Consider the following 16,479-nt stretch of genomic DNA (forward strand, 5'->3'; position numbering starts at 1 on the left):
TCACATGCAATAGAAGCATTTTAAGCAAAGCAAATGATTTTATGTGGTATGATTGAACTGATGAAAACTAGTTTTAAACCAATTAACAATGACTTAATGCTTCATCCTGCTGTCACTGACACAAAAATCTAAGCTCTGCTTAATGTTGAAAGGGAGGAAGCGCTAGACATTAAATGAACTGGAGGATGTGACTTGGTGTTGTCTCTGTGGTATCTTCTATTATCTCGCTCCAGTTTTTGTATTATTTGTATGGGAGCATCACTAAGACTTCAGCTGCTGACTGTCGCTAAGGGGTAGGATGTAGAGTGTGTGTATGACCAGAAGTCCCTTCTCCAAAGACTCTACATAACCCAAAGAAACATGAGGCAATGGATAGATGTGATAGAAACACAAACTTCAAAAGTGCCATGATTTTTCTCTCAGAATTTATTGGAAAGTGGAGAAAATTTTTTGAGGAAAATCAGTTTTAAGCACTCAGTTTGAAATCTCAGATTTTTTTTTTAGGCTGTCAGACAGGAGGAGAGAATCATTAGAGGGCAATTGGCTTTTGAAAGGAATTGTTTGCTTTCAGCTCATAGAACATTATCTCTTAATACAGCACTGAGAAGAAATTTCCCTGGATGGAAGGAGGGGAGAATATTGGGCAAGGGAAGGTTTTTCTTAATGCACCTGGCTACAGCCTTTTCTCTTGCCTCCTGTTCCCTGTTGCATGGAGAGATCAGCTCCCGAACCTGTATTTCTAACCAGTGAGTGAGGGAACGTTACTGTCTCCAGAACAAAAAATGTACAGAGAAAAACCGGAGCGAGGGGAGAGGAAGTGAACCAGCAAACTGATTAAAACAACCAGTAATTTTAATTACCTAAGACAGACCACATTTATCTGTTGATACATCACATTAAAGATGAAACAAGAATTCTCAGGGTAACAATGAATATTCTCATTAATTCCTTGGATGTGGATTACTTGGTTTTGTAGCTTTATAGTTGGCCTCAGGTTGTGAAGATGCAGGTCTGACAGGTCTCTCCAGTGTCTCTTGTTTTCTAGAGCCAGATCTTCCTTTGCAATCAGTTGTGTTAATTACCCAGAAAATATTAGGCATACCTGCCAAAATAACATATTGCTAATAAGAGGAAGATGTTTTCTCATTAGTGAGTAGGAATTCATGGGATTTTTTTCTACGAGCATGATCTAGACAAAAATTGTTATAAAAATGCTAGTTGCAAAGGCTAGACTTTGTGGTGTTGAAGTTATAGCCTTTACTCCAAAGGAAGAAATTAAACTTGGCACACCCACCCTGTGAAACTTGACAAGTGTCCTGATCTTCAGCTGTCACCAAAAAATAACCATGGAAGCAAAGGGAGAAATCTCTGTGCAGGGACTGCAGGGCACTGGGGCTGGGGGCAATAGTGGATTAATAACTAAACAGTCTTTTAAGTTGGTAACAAATCTATGCAACCCTGCATGGAGAGAAATTGATTTTTTTTCTTTGCACTTTGTATTTATAGTAAACAGGAAGCGGTTTCTTGCATCAATTAATCTGTTTTGCTAGGTATTGTCCTGTCATTTTTCATTTGGCTACTGAATGAAGCTGAATATTGACTTCTTCCTCAAGTGTTGATATTCCCCCCCTCTTTGAGTAGAGAGTATTAATTTATAATAACTCTTCTGGCTTGGAGAAGACTGTAGATTTTTGGCTGCATCATGCTGTATATTCACGTCAATAACTTTTATCATTCCTTGGCTTGTGGATGTTCTCAGACAATGCATTTATGTCTCAGATGTAATTTCACTTCTGGAAGTATCTTTCATTCCAGGCCTGGGGGACCTCTCTGGGGCTGCTAATATTTTCCTGACTTTCAGCCTAAACTCACAGTGCTGCAGCCTCCTCTCACTACGTGGCTGATCGCAGATTGCTCCCTGTTAGCAAAGGGTGCAATCTCAAACTTTATTTTCATGGATCTGTTCTAAAGCTACAGCAATGTGGATGTTGACACTGCTCCTAAATACACACTCCCTGAAAGGACGCGGCGGTTTTAAGTTCTTATAGCTATATATATGTTTTAAATTGGGCTGTAGCAAATTGCATTTGCTGCTGTTCTGTCTGCCAGGGATAATACAAATCTCATTATTAAGCCCGATCAAAGGGTTGGGTTAGCAGCGCGGCTATAGCCTTGGAATTGCGAACCTCAGCAGAGCTCCTTCCCCGGCACCTTGGATCGTTTTAGCGGCCAAAGGCGGGCGCTTCCCCTGCCCTCCTCGCACCGCGTACGGAGTCTTTTCCTACGAGATCTCTGCGTTATTCCCTCGCTTTGGCCGCACCGCCGTCCCCTTAACCCGGGCCAGCGCTGGGGATGAGGGAGAGACGCGGGGCGCGGGACAGGGATGCGCGGGGCTGCGCTGCCCCCTCCATCCCTCTCTCCATCCCGCTCCGCCCCGCTCCGCGCCCCGCTGCGCGGGGATTGGGGCTGGCGGCGCCAGGCGGGGCTCCAGCCGGGCGCTTATTTATTTATTTATTCGCTGCCCTCCTCTCTCTCTTTATTTTATTTTTGTTGTTATTCCCGCGCCGCCTCCCGCTCCAGCATCTCCCGCGGAGGATGGGCCGGGGCGGCGCGGGGCGGGCGCGCTCGGGCCGGGCCGCATCCGCGGGGGCTGCGCGGCCGCGGCCGCTGCTCCCGCCGGCCCCGCGGCCGGTAGCCACCTCGGTAGCCACGAGCCCCCGCGGGGGAGCCGCGCTCGCCCCTTCGCTCCCGTGCGGAAAGTGGAACAAGTGAATGGAGAAGCAGGGAACTTCCTCGTCCCTCCGGACGGTGCCCGGGCTGTTCAGCATCCCCTAAAGACAAACTTGGGGCTCGGGACGGGGCTGCCATGAGAACAGTTTTCTGTTGCTGCGCTGCTTGAGCGCAGAGAGTGGCTTTTCTTCCATAGCATCCGCCTGCCTTGAAGATGGGAGGGAGGAAGAGGGCGGGTTGAAGCCGGAGAAATAAGTGCTCTCTGCGAAGCAGGTGCCTCTTGCGCTCTCCAGATGACCTTTTGCTGAAAATGCAGCCTCTCCAGCTGACCAGTTTTTACTTTGACCGCAAAGTGTGTGGAACTGAGCCCTGACTCCCTCTCAGAGCTGAGCATGGGCACTTCTGGGATTAGCAATATGGGGCATCTCTTGTCACCTCTGCTCTTGAGCCTGGCAGCAGTTTTTTCCAAAGGTAAGGCTCAATCTCCTCTCTCTGACTGTTTCTTTGCTCTGTTTCATGTTTTGCATACGCACCCTCTGTCCCCTGGCTCTGGTGGTTCCTTGGATGTCGATACCCACAATTCGCCACTAAAAGAGCCGGGGGGGACTTGTGTGTGAGTCAAAACCAAAGACATCCGGAGGGAAACCCTGGATGGGAGGATTTTGTTTGTTTGTTCGACTTTGACAAACAGTCTAGACATTTATAGAGATGTTTGTTATAAGAAATTTTATTTTGCATGGTGTAATAGATGCTGGATGCCTCATCACTGATGAGGTGGATGTCTCTTGGATTATGAAAGGTTTTATTATGTAGAAATTAGAAATCTTTGGGATAGCAGCTGCCCTATCTTTGTTTCCTGTGTAATTCTTCAAATGAAAAATCCTGTGTCTCAGGCTGAGACTGTCTTACTGGACCAGACAAATATGTGCTTGTTGAAATCTTTAAAAGCTCTGTTGAGATGCTGAGCTGCTGTGTCAGATATTTCTGCATGCTGCACAGAGTTTGGGTGTTGTGACAGATGATTTCAGACAACTCCTCAGTGGTATCTTCATGTTGCCCTCATATGTGTTTATAGCACGGATGAGAGAGCTAGCACAGAGACGACGTTTCTGTGTTGTTTAAATTCTCCTTTGAACTTAAAGTTTTCATTCATGGTCTCAGCCAAAAGGTAAATGCATTTTTATAATCCTTAATGTAGACAATTCCGCTGTCCCTGCATGATGGAAGTTATGAGGAATAACCTCACTCTAAAAGACCTTGTGCCTCACATCTATATTTTGGTAAGAATATTAAATTTAAAGCTCCCATGTGGTTAGTCTTCAGTAAGGAATAGTAGCATATGCGTTTAATCTATGATTTTTGCAAACATACTGATAAAGAGTTCTGTTTATAGGCAGATTTCTGTTTTAGAACACTTTCACTTCAAGGTATGATAGTGCCTTTTTTTTTAAAAAAAAAAAAAAAAAAAAAAAGCTAATCATCTTTAACTACTTTGTCTAAACTGAGCCTGCTGAACACTAGGGACAGAATAAACACTTGTGTGTTTTTGTAGTGGTTTCTATTGTTGAGTTCCCTTTTCATCTTTTTTAAAACAGGCTGATAAAGAATGGGAGAAAAATTGTAAGTCTCCTGAAATGTTACCTAAATGCAGTGCCTGCATAAGTACAGCTTGAAGTTGCAAATGGAAATGCATTAGCAGCAAGGGCTGGGAGATTGAGTCTTTTAAAAAGATTACTTCATTCACATTGCACACCAGTAGACTGGGTATATCCTGATTACCATCTAGGCTATATATATAAAAAAAAAAAAAGTATCTTAAGTGATACTGGTACTTTAGATCAACTAACAATGCAGTAAAAGTATTAACTTTTTCATCTGTTTTTCTTGGAGTTTTTTGATTTGCATCATTAGCACTGCATTAACAGAGTGTGTGAGAGATTGCAAGTATATTTCAAGATTGATGTACAAGTAGATTTGAGTTCTACAGTCTATAATGTTTGTCAGTTCAGCAATTATAATAATCCTATATGAATTCTTAAATTCCTTTGAAAGAAACTTAAACAGAAAACTGGACCTGTAAAGGAGGTCTCTTATGTGAAAGATAATTGAAAACTCTTATAAGAACTCACAAGAGTTGTTTTTCTATGCAGTAGGAAGTTTCATTAAATTTGGTATATCCTGGAATTAGATACACAAGATCCCATTAGAACTACTGAAACCGTTTGTGCCATTTTTTGTGCTCCATAATATCCCACTGCAGGATTGCTGGGACTCTGCTGCTCATCAATGCAGATATCCATCTTCAAGGTAACTGTCTCCTGCCACACGTGGTAACAGGCTCTGCTCACACTGCTAGGCTGTGTTGTGCTCTGGAGAGACCACAGTGTTCTAGACACACCATAAACTAGTCAATGCAAAATGTTGATTTATTTCTTCCCCAAAGATGATGAAAAACAAAAATTCTTGATTACTGATACTGAGCAGATTTGTTTGCTACCTTTTTGTTGCTAGTAGAAACTCTTTCCTTTGTCAAGATGACAAAGTTTTCCTAAAGAGACACAAAATCTTTTAGCATGCAGCAGGAATCAGCTCTATTGTGTGGGTTTGCTGCTGATTGCTCAGAGCCATAGCAACGTACCTGCTCCCTCCACACTTTCCTAATCTTCCAGGTAATAATGCTCAGGACTCTAGAATATTATCACAGTTTTGCTTGGCTTTTATCTTGTAAATGGGGAAAATAGCTCTAGCCCGAGAAGTGGAATGTTGTTTTCTACAAGGACTTTCATGTTCTTTACAGAACAATTGGTGACTGATAAAATTCTGGTATTTGAAGATATTGTACAGTCATACTATGTGTGTATGTATAGTTATACATATGTATACACATAGACAGGAAAGCATGGAGTATAAAGTTATATAATTGTTGTTAATAGGGAGTTGCATTTCACAGCTTTGGCTTCGCTTAAGAGTGTTTTTTTTTTTTTTTTTTTTTTTTTTAAGTTTTCTGGACTCAGTCCTGCAAAGCCAATTTTTACTCTGTTTGGCATTTTTCTATTTGATATACAAACAATGAAAAATTCTCCAGAAACCTTCACCTAAAAAAAACCTCAGTCCAGCTGATGTTTATGGGCATACAGACAAATAAATAGGGTCAGTAATGGGTGTGTTTTGTTCCCCTGGTTTTAAGGGGGAGAACTCCCCTTGGTCTCAGTGAATGCGGAATAAAAACTTCATTACTTTAACACCAGACACTGTGCTGGGCACAGGGTTATAATGAAATGAGCATCTTCTGAAAGATGCTGAACAGTTTGGGGATGTATGTAGTATGTGTATATAGACTTCAGACAGAGGAACTTCCACAGGGTGAATGTTTTGTATCAAATAATTTTAAAAAATCATTTCAAATTTCAGGTCTTGACAGTAAGAAAACAAGAGAAATTATTAATTTTTCTGCCTGCATTGTACCAAGCATCACATCCCCTGTTCCCTGTCATCCTAGGCTGAAATATTCTTGCAGGTTGTTTTCTAATGAGATCTCAGACCACATAGCTTCTGTTTTGATTTTCTTTTTCCCTCAGCCTTTATAAATGTAAAGGCTTGGCAATGGTGTTGGACAGGATTACCTTGTGTTCCCCACAGGCAAGGGAAGTGGGTCCTCCATTCCCAGTGATGCTAATCTCCTAGTATAGGAAAGTGTGTGTGGGGGGGAATCTCCCAGAAAAAAAAAAAAAAAAAATTTTGTTCTGATTACGTTATAGAAGTATCTATTTGTTTGGATTGAATGCATTCCCATTTAGTTTGGGATATTCATGTTATGGGATTCTTTGAACCCCCTTGATCTCCACTGGCTTGTAGAGGATTTTGTCTCTTAATGGACAGACTGAGCAATGTTATTGGTTCCATGATGATACCAGAGTGTGTCATTCTGTCCACATTATGTACACGCTGCTCTTAGGACTTTGGTGGGTTGTGTCTTTGTGAACTGCACAGGAAGGCCCATTCCTTCACTGGATCCCTCTGGGGCATCTGCTGGCTTCAGTGGGATGGTGGATCTGGGTGTGATTCAGTTCTGAAGACCAGTTTGTGCAGATTTTGCCCTGATATTGAAGTGTGCTGTGTACTTAATAGAAACAGAAATGTGGACGATGAAAAGCTGAGTTCAACATAACTTGGTTCACTGTTTGCTTAACTTGGATCACTACTGGGGAACATGGATAGTGTTTTATTAGTAATGGACAGTGGGTTTGAAATTAAAGACTGCTCTGTTTGGTTTATATCTTTTTTTTCCTCTCCCTTGGTGGTGACTAGACAGGAGTTCAGAATTGAATTTCAATTCATGTTGACAGACTTTTATTGTACTGATAAGGGGCACAGTCTCCTTCTCAGAGTCACTAGTTGACACTAATTATGGTGATGGGCTCATCACAGCCACCCGTTGCTGCAGCACAGCCAATTGATAGGTCTGGAGGATTTACTGCATGCTGGTTTGAGATGGTCACTCCTTGGACAAGCAGGATGTACAGCTGTGGCCAGCTGAGAGCTTTCTCCTATAGCATTTGTCTAAGCGCAGAAACCTAAAGATTAGCTTATGACCCCAAAAGGTAAATGAAGTCTTTCTATCTTATGGTTCAAGTTGTTCTACAAAATCCAGAATTTTTCCTCCCTGTCCCAGCAGCATCTAAACTATCGTCTTTTGAGACATGGTACAAAAAGGGCAAACCAACTTGCCCTTCTCTGCTTTTGAAGTGCTGCTTGGCACACTGCAGTTCTGGGTAAAGTGGATCTGCCTTCTTTCTTTCAGCAAAAATAATAAATTCAGACTAAAAATTTCTAGTGCTAGACCAGTGTTTTATTTGTCAGCTGCAACACTGGCTTAAGGTGATTTGGGTTCTAATATTTCCCTGCAATGTTCTCATTTTTTACTTCTGTCTTTTCTTTTATTAGTTCCATGGGACTGGCAGGCTCTGTGACACCAACCAATGTTTTAGATATTAATAAAAGCAGCTTTATTCAATAAAGATCAGTTTTATTTAATAAAAGAGAGAATCAAAAGATAATATGATTCTTCATGCTGTATTTGCATTAAATCAACCTCCTGAAGTTGCTGTGGATGCCAAGTCTAGTGGCAGACTATCACCAGTCCTAGGATACATAAACATGACTCCAGACAGATTGATTGCTGAGGAGCTGAAGAGGCATCTGAGATTCATCACAGGTTTAGTTTATAAAGTGTTACATTAAATTACTTGATTTTTTCCCCAGTCTTTGTAATATAGCCTGCTGCATTATTAATGACCATTCAAAATGAAGTGGATTTTAAAGAGTTCAGAGACATTTAGATAACACTAATTATTATGAGAAGATTTAAAGTACATATTTGAGGATGTTGGGCTATTTCACTGTCTTCTATGGGTGGGAAATTACCTGCAAAATGAGATGTGACTTCTTCATGTCCTGGATTTCTTCTTTTATTAAATAGACTTAATTCCAGGGTAAGGTGCTGGTCTGACAGCCCCACAGAGCTAACAGATTGAAGGTATTCATCCTCCAAGGAGGTACAGCTTGTGCAGTAACCATGCAAAATTCCCCTTCCCTCTTTTGTAATGCTACTTAAACTTGACCTAGAGGGTGATCTAAGCCCTGGCACAGTGATCTAAGATGGTAGGTCAGTCTATAGATTCACAATGGGTGTGATCCAGAGCCCATTAAAGTAAGTATATAGGTTTTTGCTGCTGTTAGTAGGTTTTAATTCAGAGCAGAGTTTTCTGGTGTGGTGTTTTTTCAGCCTATGCCCCCCACACCTTGATTCATCCCATGTCTGAATGATGTTGTGAAAGCAATGCCAGAAACCTTATGTGTGCAGGCTAGGAGAAATGAAGGCAGGAAACAGGAGCAATAAGGGAGCTTTCAGAGTGCATCCCAATTTCAGTTTGGTTGCAAACAGACCTGTGTAACAACATTGTGTGAGTTGGCCTGGCTCTTTCCGAAGAGTTATCCAACACTTGTCTTTAAAAGGGCTAGGGAAAAGACACCAGAGTGAAACTATGGTAATTTAAAGTATTTATCTGAACTCTTTGTTACTGCCTCAGTATTTCAAATGCTGATCCACTTCAGCACACGCTCACTTAAATCATCACTGGGTAGTGGTTCAGTGAAGTGGGGTGGAATAGTCTGCTTATGGTACCTATATTGTAGTGTCAGTTAACATCCTAAAAGACTTCTACTGTACTCAGAGAGGGTGTTTGTCTGTTTTTACATTCCCAGGGCTGTGTGGGGGTGTGGTGTGTGTGTTTTTACTAAATTGAGTTTCCTAATTTCCAAGGTTTCTAGAGCAGCTTTGTGTTGCCTCCATAAAAACTGAAATGTGCAATGGTTGATAGTGGGTGCATCTCTACTGATGTGTATTTCCTTGTATTTACAAAATATAGGGCCTCTGTTTTGCTCCTGTAGTCAGTCCATCTTTCCACAGACTTACCAAGTTTCATTTCTCAGGTCAACTCAATTTGTTTGGTTATTTGGAGTTTTGGATGTAAACAAAAACCTTTGTCTTCATACTGTGTTAGACAGTTTAGATGAACAGAAGCTGTTCCAAAAAATTGCTATAGTAACAGTTAGTAAGCATTTTTCAGTCATATTCATTCAATTTTATACTTATTTGCTTTTCTGCCAATGGCATCCTTTAATCTCAGTAGTTCTTCTCTCTGGTAGAAGACATTGGGCCTCATTAGTTTGTGGTTTTACAGCTGAAGTGAGCTGAATAAAACTGCATGTAAAACTGGACATGTAGATCACAAAATATGAGAAGAAGATACTGAATAATACATATAAAAAGAGCAAATAAATGAGTGAGCTAGGTACCAAGAAGAAATTTGCAGAGGTAATAGGAGTAAGAGATGAGCAGAAATATGGATTGGTAACAAAACATTCTTTGTTTGGTGTATGCAGAGATAAACTAGGAAGCAACATAGTGCTCTCTAGCTGAACTAGGGTGCTTTACAAAAGGTCTTTTTGCTTTCCAGGCAGGCAGACTTGAGCAGAGAGTTTGCAGACCACTTGCTGAAGAACCAGTCAGATATCCAGACACATAGATGAGGCTGCATGTGTTTTGTATGCTAAAGGAATACTCTGATTCTGAGCTTAGTCTCATCTAATACTAACCAATCTCAGAGTATTGAACTTTACTAGACCTCAGCATTGCTTATTTGATTTTTTTTTTAAAGCATTTCATTTTAGGTCTTCAATATTCACTCTGTAAATAAACAGTATAAGAAAAATGTAAAGCTATAGGTTAGCAGAGATAACTAGCCATAGTGTGTCTGTCTGAATTTTAATCCAATCCATAATACAGGAATGGAAGCAACACCCTTAGTCTTCAGCCTGTCCAGTTATCAGTGATCCTGGATTAGTCATATCCTCCATATTCTGCTGAGCCATGATGACTCATTCCATGTGTCTTCAAGAAAAGGAAATAGAAATGATTAAATGTACCTACAATCAAACTCTGAATTCATCCTTTTAAGGCTTGTATCACTATCTTAATGTAATCAGCCTTGCTTGGTTAATTTTAATTAGTTAGTACATGTTGGGCAGTTAGTATTGTTGTTTATACATGGCCAATTCCTGTAGGATCATGGAAGAGTAAGAAAATGTCTAAACCAATCTCTTTGGCAGTGAGAAGGCATTTGCAAACTGTGACTGTCTGCTGCAGGGTACCAAATACTCATCAATGTGTCATCACTGGCCATTAATTCATCTTTGGTTTGTTGAGTAAAAGACAACATTGAGACTTGTGTGTCTTACCCCTTCATTTTGTGTTATTTTTGTTTGCTTTTCTGAAGGCAATGAAGAAATCAAATAATCACAATACCCGGTGACCTACTTGGGCAAAATCTTATTAGTAATACAGAGTTTAACTTCTTACATTGATTCATGAACAAAATAGGATCTTTGTGAGCCTGTTCCCCTTGAGCTGCAGAGGGATGACTGTAGTTGTGGAAAAAGGAAAATATGCAAAAGGAGAGTTTCATAATCTACTAGCACCTTACTTATTGCTCTGAGTTCTGGAATCTTCTAGGATGTGACAGCAAGGCTGCTATTTCCAAACATCTGTACTAAGTTTGTACATTCCTATTCTTGTGAGTGAGTTTTCTAAGCAAGGCTTCTAAGTCCCATAAATCAGGATGTTAAAAGGGTGAGGGAGAGCGCCGAAGAGTTAGTGGACACTCCAAAACGTTGTTTTTTGTCTTTCTGAGATGAAATATCTCTATCAATGATAAAGAATAATTATGTTTTTGGTGAATAATAGGAAGAGCTGTGTCTTTTTCAAGTTTGATATCATATTCTCCATAGACACTCTTGCTTAAGATTTATCATTTAAGGTTCTCTTACTCTCTATGATTTTTTTCCATACTGTTGGGGTGAACAGTTGGAAGGGGATCATGACTTTTGCAATGCCCTGCTCTCACCATTGTGGTCTTGTGTCCCCTGTATCAGTTGTCTGCTAGGAGATGGTTTTTCACACTGAAGGCTTGTGCACAGTAGGATTCTGCTATATACTTCTGACTCTTTGACACCATCTGCCCACTAAAATAATTTTAATAGGTTTCTACTGAGCTAGGCTGTACTAAGCCCTGCCAGCATGCTCCTGTAAAAAGAAATAAACAAAATCTCCTCAGAAAAACTACCCATGATCACTGACTTCTCCAGCAAAATTGAGGATTATCTCACGGTTTGATGTTGCAGAGGCAGATACATCTCCCTTTATCATATTCCTATTTTAAAGTTTGTCAAATACTTCAGATGCTTTTTTAACAGTTCTAGTTTATTTTTTAATAGCCTTAAAGCATTATTTTCTATCCCACTCTTAAGTAGGCATTATTATTCCATTACAGAAGCAGAATCATCTTCCTTGTTGGAATTCTCTTTATGAAAGCTGGGCTGTACAGTGGCTTGCTGTGGTGATATAAGAGTTGGGGAACACATTGGCTCTCTGTGACCTTTGGAAAATCATTTCAGTTCTCTGCCTTTCCTTTCTCATTTGATCTGCCTTGTCTATTTGGAATGTGGGTTCTTCAGAGCAGGACCTCTTGCTTGCTGCTCTATAGCATCTGTCCCTGTTCTCTGGGGGGGACTGCACATGTTACAACATTACAAATAATTAATTAGTAATGGCTGACCTGGAGAATGAAACATGGCCCTCTGATTGTCTTGATCACTGGAAACATTAGCAACTTAAAGACCTTTAAGTATAGAAAGGAAGAGTAGGGAGAAGAGCAGGACGGGGGGTGGGGGAAATGAATGCATCTGGGCTCCCAGAGCTTAACTAGATCCCACTGCTATGTTACAATTAATAAAGCATCTAAACAACCTCAAATTGTAAAGCAATACAGGGAATAAAGACTTTGTAACATTTCTTTATAAAAAGGTGTTTATATTTGTTATCCCTGTTACTAAACTGTTAAGGAAACCAACTTGATTTTGAATACCTTTATTAATAATGCAACAAACTGCTTGCAATGAGAATTTTTTGGCAGATGGTACAGATCTTGGAAATATTTCATTCTTTCTCTCTTCCTTGAAGTCTTTTTGATTTATTTTAAGCTTCTTTATGTTAGTAATCTGAGTAGCAGTGTTGATGAGACAGACTGAGGAAGAAACTGTTGGCTCTTTTCTTCCATTGTTGATGGGACATGAAAATTGAAACAGCCAAAAACTAATAGATTCTTCTGAACTCATTTGCTCAGATCACACACAGAGACAATACTTCTCAGTCTTTGTGTTTTTTTTTGTAATTTGTGTGCAATTCAACCTCTTGCTGTTGTCAACTTTTCTTTTGGAACGTAAATTTCTTTTGTCTTCTTTCTGTCAATATGCCACTAGAGGTGGTTTGTAGATATGTACATGGAGAAGCAATATAGATACTTGAAACTCCATCCCCATCCATATGTATCCTTTTTCTAGAGGATCCCTTGTGGTTTTGGTCCCCCCAAGAAAAAAATCTTCTATGCTGTTACAGCATTTTGTCCAACCATGAATATTCAATAGCTTTTTAGCAGATCCTGAGGTCCTCCAAGAAGTGTAATGCTGTGCAACGCTTTCTTCTGCAAGAAGCATTCATAGCAATCATTACCTTTAAGACCTTTTGTTAATAAAGACAATTTTATCCTGGGGAATATGCATGTGGCGGTTGAACTTGTCACAATATTGGAAAAATCCCTCTTTTGTGACAGGAGAAAAGGTTCCATCATCATGTAATAAAGAATGGTCAAGAGCAGAGATGCATTTGCAAAGCCTTCAAATTGTCAGAATATTTATGTCCAGCTTTTATTTTTCTGACTAGTTTGATGTTTGAGTCTTATCAAACACTTCAGTTAAACTGTACCCAAGTTCAAGCTCTTAAAGTTCTTGTGTTGGAACCCTGTGGATTTTGCTGGATTTGCTGCTTTTGAAGTCCACCAGAACTGAGGTCCAGAATGCAGACTGAGCTTAATGGATGCAAACCCAGGTTAGAAGAAATATAAAAAAAATCACTGCAAATCCCCTTGAGAATTAAATTGCATTTTCCAAATGTTAGCTAGCAGGATGATATTTTGAGTGCTATCTTGGTGCTCCTTTTTCTCTGTTTGTTAATGCTTCATTTGCGTATTAAATGAAATGCTAAATAAGGTAAATACTTAAGAGCTGTGATCCCTACACAGTTTGCTGTTGTGATATTTTTTGTTTTGTTTTTTTTCTTCCTCTCCCTGCTTCGTCCTTTGATAACTTTGGCTGTAAATGTTCCCTGCTGTTTCTACCACAGTAGTTTAAAATACACATAGCAACACATCACCTGTATGTGTTTTCATGACTTTTTACTCAGATTCTTTATTTGAGCAGCAACAGATCAGAGTAATGGTGCAATAATCACTGTTGAAGCATTTATTTGTTTGTTTTCTTTCTATTCCTGTGCAGCCATATGCTCCTTTCATCCATTCCTATCAAAATTATGCACGTGCTTTGGAGCATTCCCATATCAGGCCCTGAAAAAAGAGAAGCATTTCATAAATGGAGAATACTATATATAGCAGACCTTTGCTATGGTATTTATAGTCATGATGTTTAGCTTCTCTTTGCATGCATTAGAGGTTCTCATCAAATAATCAAATTGCACAAATAGTAATAAAAGGGATGATCTGCAAAGATTCTTTTCAACTGTCCTCTTTTTAGCAGCTTCAGAAGAGAAATATGAGTTTGGCAGCATATTTGCAGCGCTAACAAATCTGAGCTTTGGCAGGCTAAGGTAGGAATCATGAATTCAAAATTGAAGATCATCATAGGGACGCTATTAGCATCTGCTTTTCTGTGGAGGGGTGAGCGCTTACAGGCTTTGGCTGTTGTAACAGGTCACAGGACAGTGATGATATCTCCGATAAATATATCAGACAAACTTTAAGTCCATATGACCTGTAATGTACAGCTAGAAAGTTACTGGGAGCCTGAAGGTGAAGGGGCAAAGTAAAACCCATTAAAAAAATGAAGGTAGCAATTGCAGGTTTTTGATGTGGAACCATTTCTAGTGTTTTGATTCCCACTATGCAATGCTAATATCTCTTTTTTTCCCTAATAAGTGTTCTCTCATTTGTGATTTCAACCTGAGAATATTGGGTGCCCTGCTCTCCATGCCTGTGGTGGTGATGCATTGCTCCATGAAATCCTTGGATATGGTCTTTGACTTGTTGCAGATGTTTTCTGCCAGTTTGTACAGTTTCTCTGACAAATCAATCATTCTCATATTTGTTTTATCCTCTTCTGCCAGACAGGTGCTATCAAAATCTCATTTGGAACCTATGGAAGTGTTGTAGTGGGTTCAGTTATACTTTATATTTCTGACATCTGTCTTGGGAGCAGCTGATCTATTGCATTGGTCCTAGTCTAAATCCAGCTGGTCCACTGAAATGCTGCGCTCAAACCTCTTCACTTCTCCAACAACTAAATGAATGTGTTTTTCAGTAAGTGAATTCCTCCGTAGTTCAAGCAGTTGCCTCCTTGTGTATAGATCACTGCCATTATTGCATTCTGTTTGCTTGCAAGTCTTGTTGTTTTTGGAGCCAGGAAGAACAGGAGGACTCATGGAGGACTCATCAACAGATAACAGTTCAATCCAATACATTGGACTAGTATTACTGAGCTGTAGGAGCTCTCAGAAAGTAATTGGCAAGTTAGGCTGGGAGCCCAGAAAATTAAGGTTGAGGACATGCATGGAGAAAAATCATGGAAATTGGATGACAAAAAGGAAAAATAGTCTAAGTTCTCCACCATATTTGCTGTGTGCTACTACTCTGTAGTAAGAACTAGTGAAAAGGGGTGTTGTGAAGACTGCATAATCAGCAATATCTGAATATCTGCTTTGTTGGTTCTGTGACCTGCTGCAGGCAGATGATGCATGCACAGCCAATGCCAGATTTGGCTCTAATATTGTTCCAGGAGGCCTAATGTCCTCAGACACCCTCACATGTGCTCATACCATAGCTCAGAGGTCAGTAGCACATACACTTGGCCTCATGCTACTGTATCAGACTGCAGCGTTGCCCTCTCATTAATTAAAGCATTTTGTTCTGAGAGGGCCCAATCCAGCCTGCACCAAGGGGCCAGTGCTCAGAGCTGTTTTCCTTAGCTTCCTTTACTCAATAGCACCTCAGTGTGGGGCAGTTTGAACTAAAATTTTAGTTTCAGACTAAAGCAAATATGAAACTACCTTTTTTGTGGGATAAATAAATGCCAATTTTGCCCAACTGTGTTTTCTGTTTTAAAAAAATCAAGTTGTAAACAGTTAACAAGTAACAGACGTTTACTTGTTTTTCTCATAATCTCATCTTGAATGGTCGGTACACATGAAAGTACAGTAACTGATGCTCAGTTATATCTCTAAGCACTTGTTCTATTACTGTATTTTCCAATTTTATTTGAAACACAATACATGTGATTCTGCGAGTGAAAACAGGTTCTTTTTGATTTTTGCTTTCTTTTTCAGTAAAATATTTTTTTAACCATGCTGACTTCTTAATCTCACTCCTTCTCTCCCTCCCTATCCCTTCCAGTAGAACAGATATTTCTTAGCATTTCTTTCTTTGCATAATGGAAGCTCTTCCTCTTTGCAGGTGCTCCCGGTGTTCTGCTGATAAAAGGTGATATTTAAATGGTTTTTACTTCCTTCTCAATTGATGTAGATTGCACAACTCACAATAGACTCTGCCTTCTGCCCTGCAAAAAGTAGTCAAAATGCATAACAGAAGTGATACATTATGTGGTATTATATATACAGCATACAACTTGAAAGAAAGAAATAAATTATACTTTATATTGCAATGAAATCTGTGCTAAGTGTTCTGCAAGCGCAATAAGTCTTTTGGAGTCAAGGTCCAGCTCTGCAGGAGAAATGTGAAGAGTTTTTAGTAATTTAGCCATGGAAAATGATTCTAACAGGCTTTCCTTAGAATTTAAGAAGATTTCTTTTAGCACTATTGTGCTAGCACAGTATTTGAATGGTAGCTTTTTCGTGTTTTGGGTATTTAATTTTGCCTGCAAAGCCATAAATTGTGGGTAGTGCTATGTTTGATACAAAACTATAAGCAGTTAGAAGGAAACTGTTTGTAATCGTTCTTTCCTGTTTTGGATCTGATTGTTTTGGAAATGAGGATGGATGGCATAGTTCCTCAGCAGGTTAAATCTGCCTAAGCCAAGGCTGTTGCAATTCCTCTTTTCTGGTGTGCC

General features: G+C 39.8%; 1 protein-coding gene across 1 annotated transcript in view; it reads left to right on the plus strand.

The window, feature by feature from the left end:
• Positions 1–3,014: 3,014 nt before the first annotated feature.
• Positions 3,015–16,479, plus strand: part of TMEM132D (transmembrane protein 132D) — a 209,190-nt gene continuing 195,725 nt past the window's right edge. Inside the window, exon 1 of the mRNA XM_088532496.1 lies at positions 3,015–3,201. Within this exon, the coding sequence (XP_088388622.1) occupies positions 3,123–3,201 (79 nt within the window). The 5' untranslated portion in view covers positions 3,015–3,122. The remainder of the gene's footprint in view (positions 3,202–16,479) is intronic.

This window comes from Tinamus guttatus, unplaced genomic scaffold (assembly GCF_059628265.1).
Source record: "Tinamus guttatus ecotype Peru unplaced genomic scaffold, ASM5962826v1 Tinamus_guttatus_pri_ptg000459l, whole genome shotgun sequence".
Taxonomy (NCBI): domain Eukaryota; kingdom Metazoa; phylum Chordata; class Aves; order Tinamiformes; family Tinamidae; genus Tinamus; species Tinamus guttatus.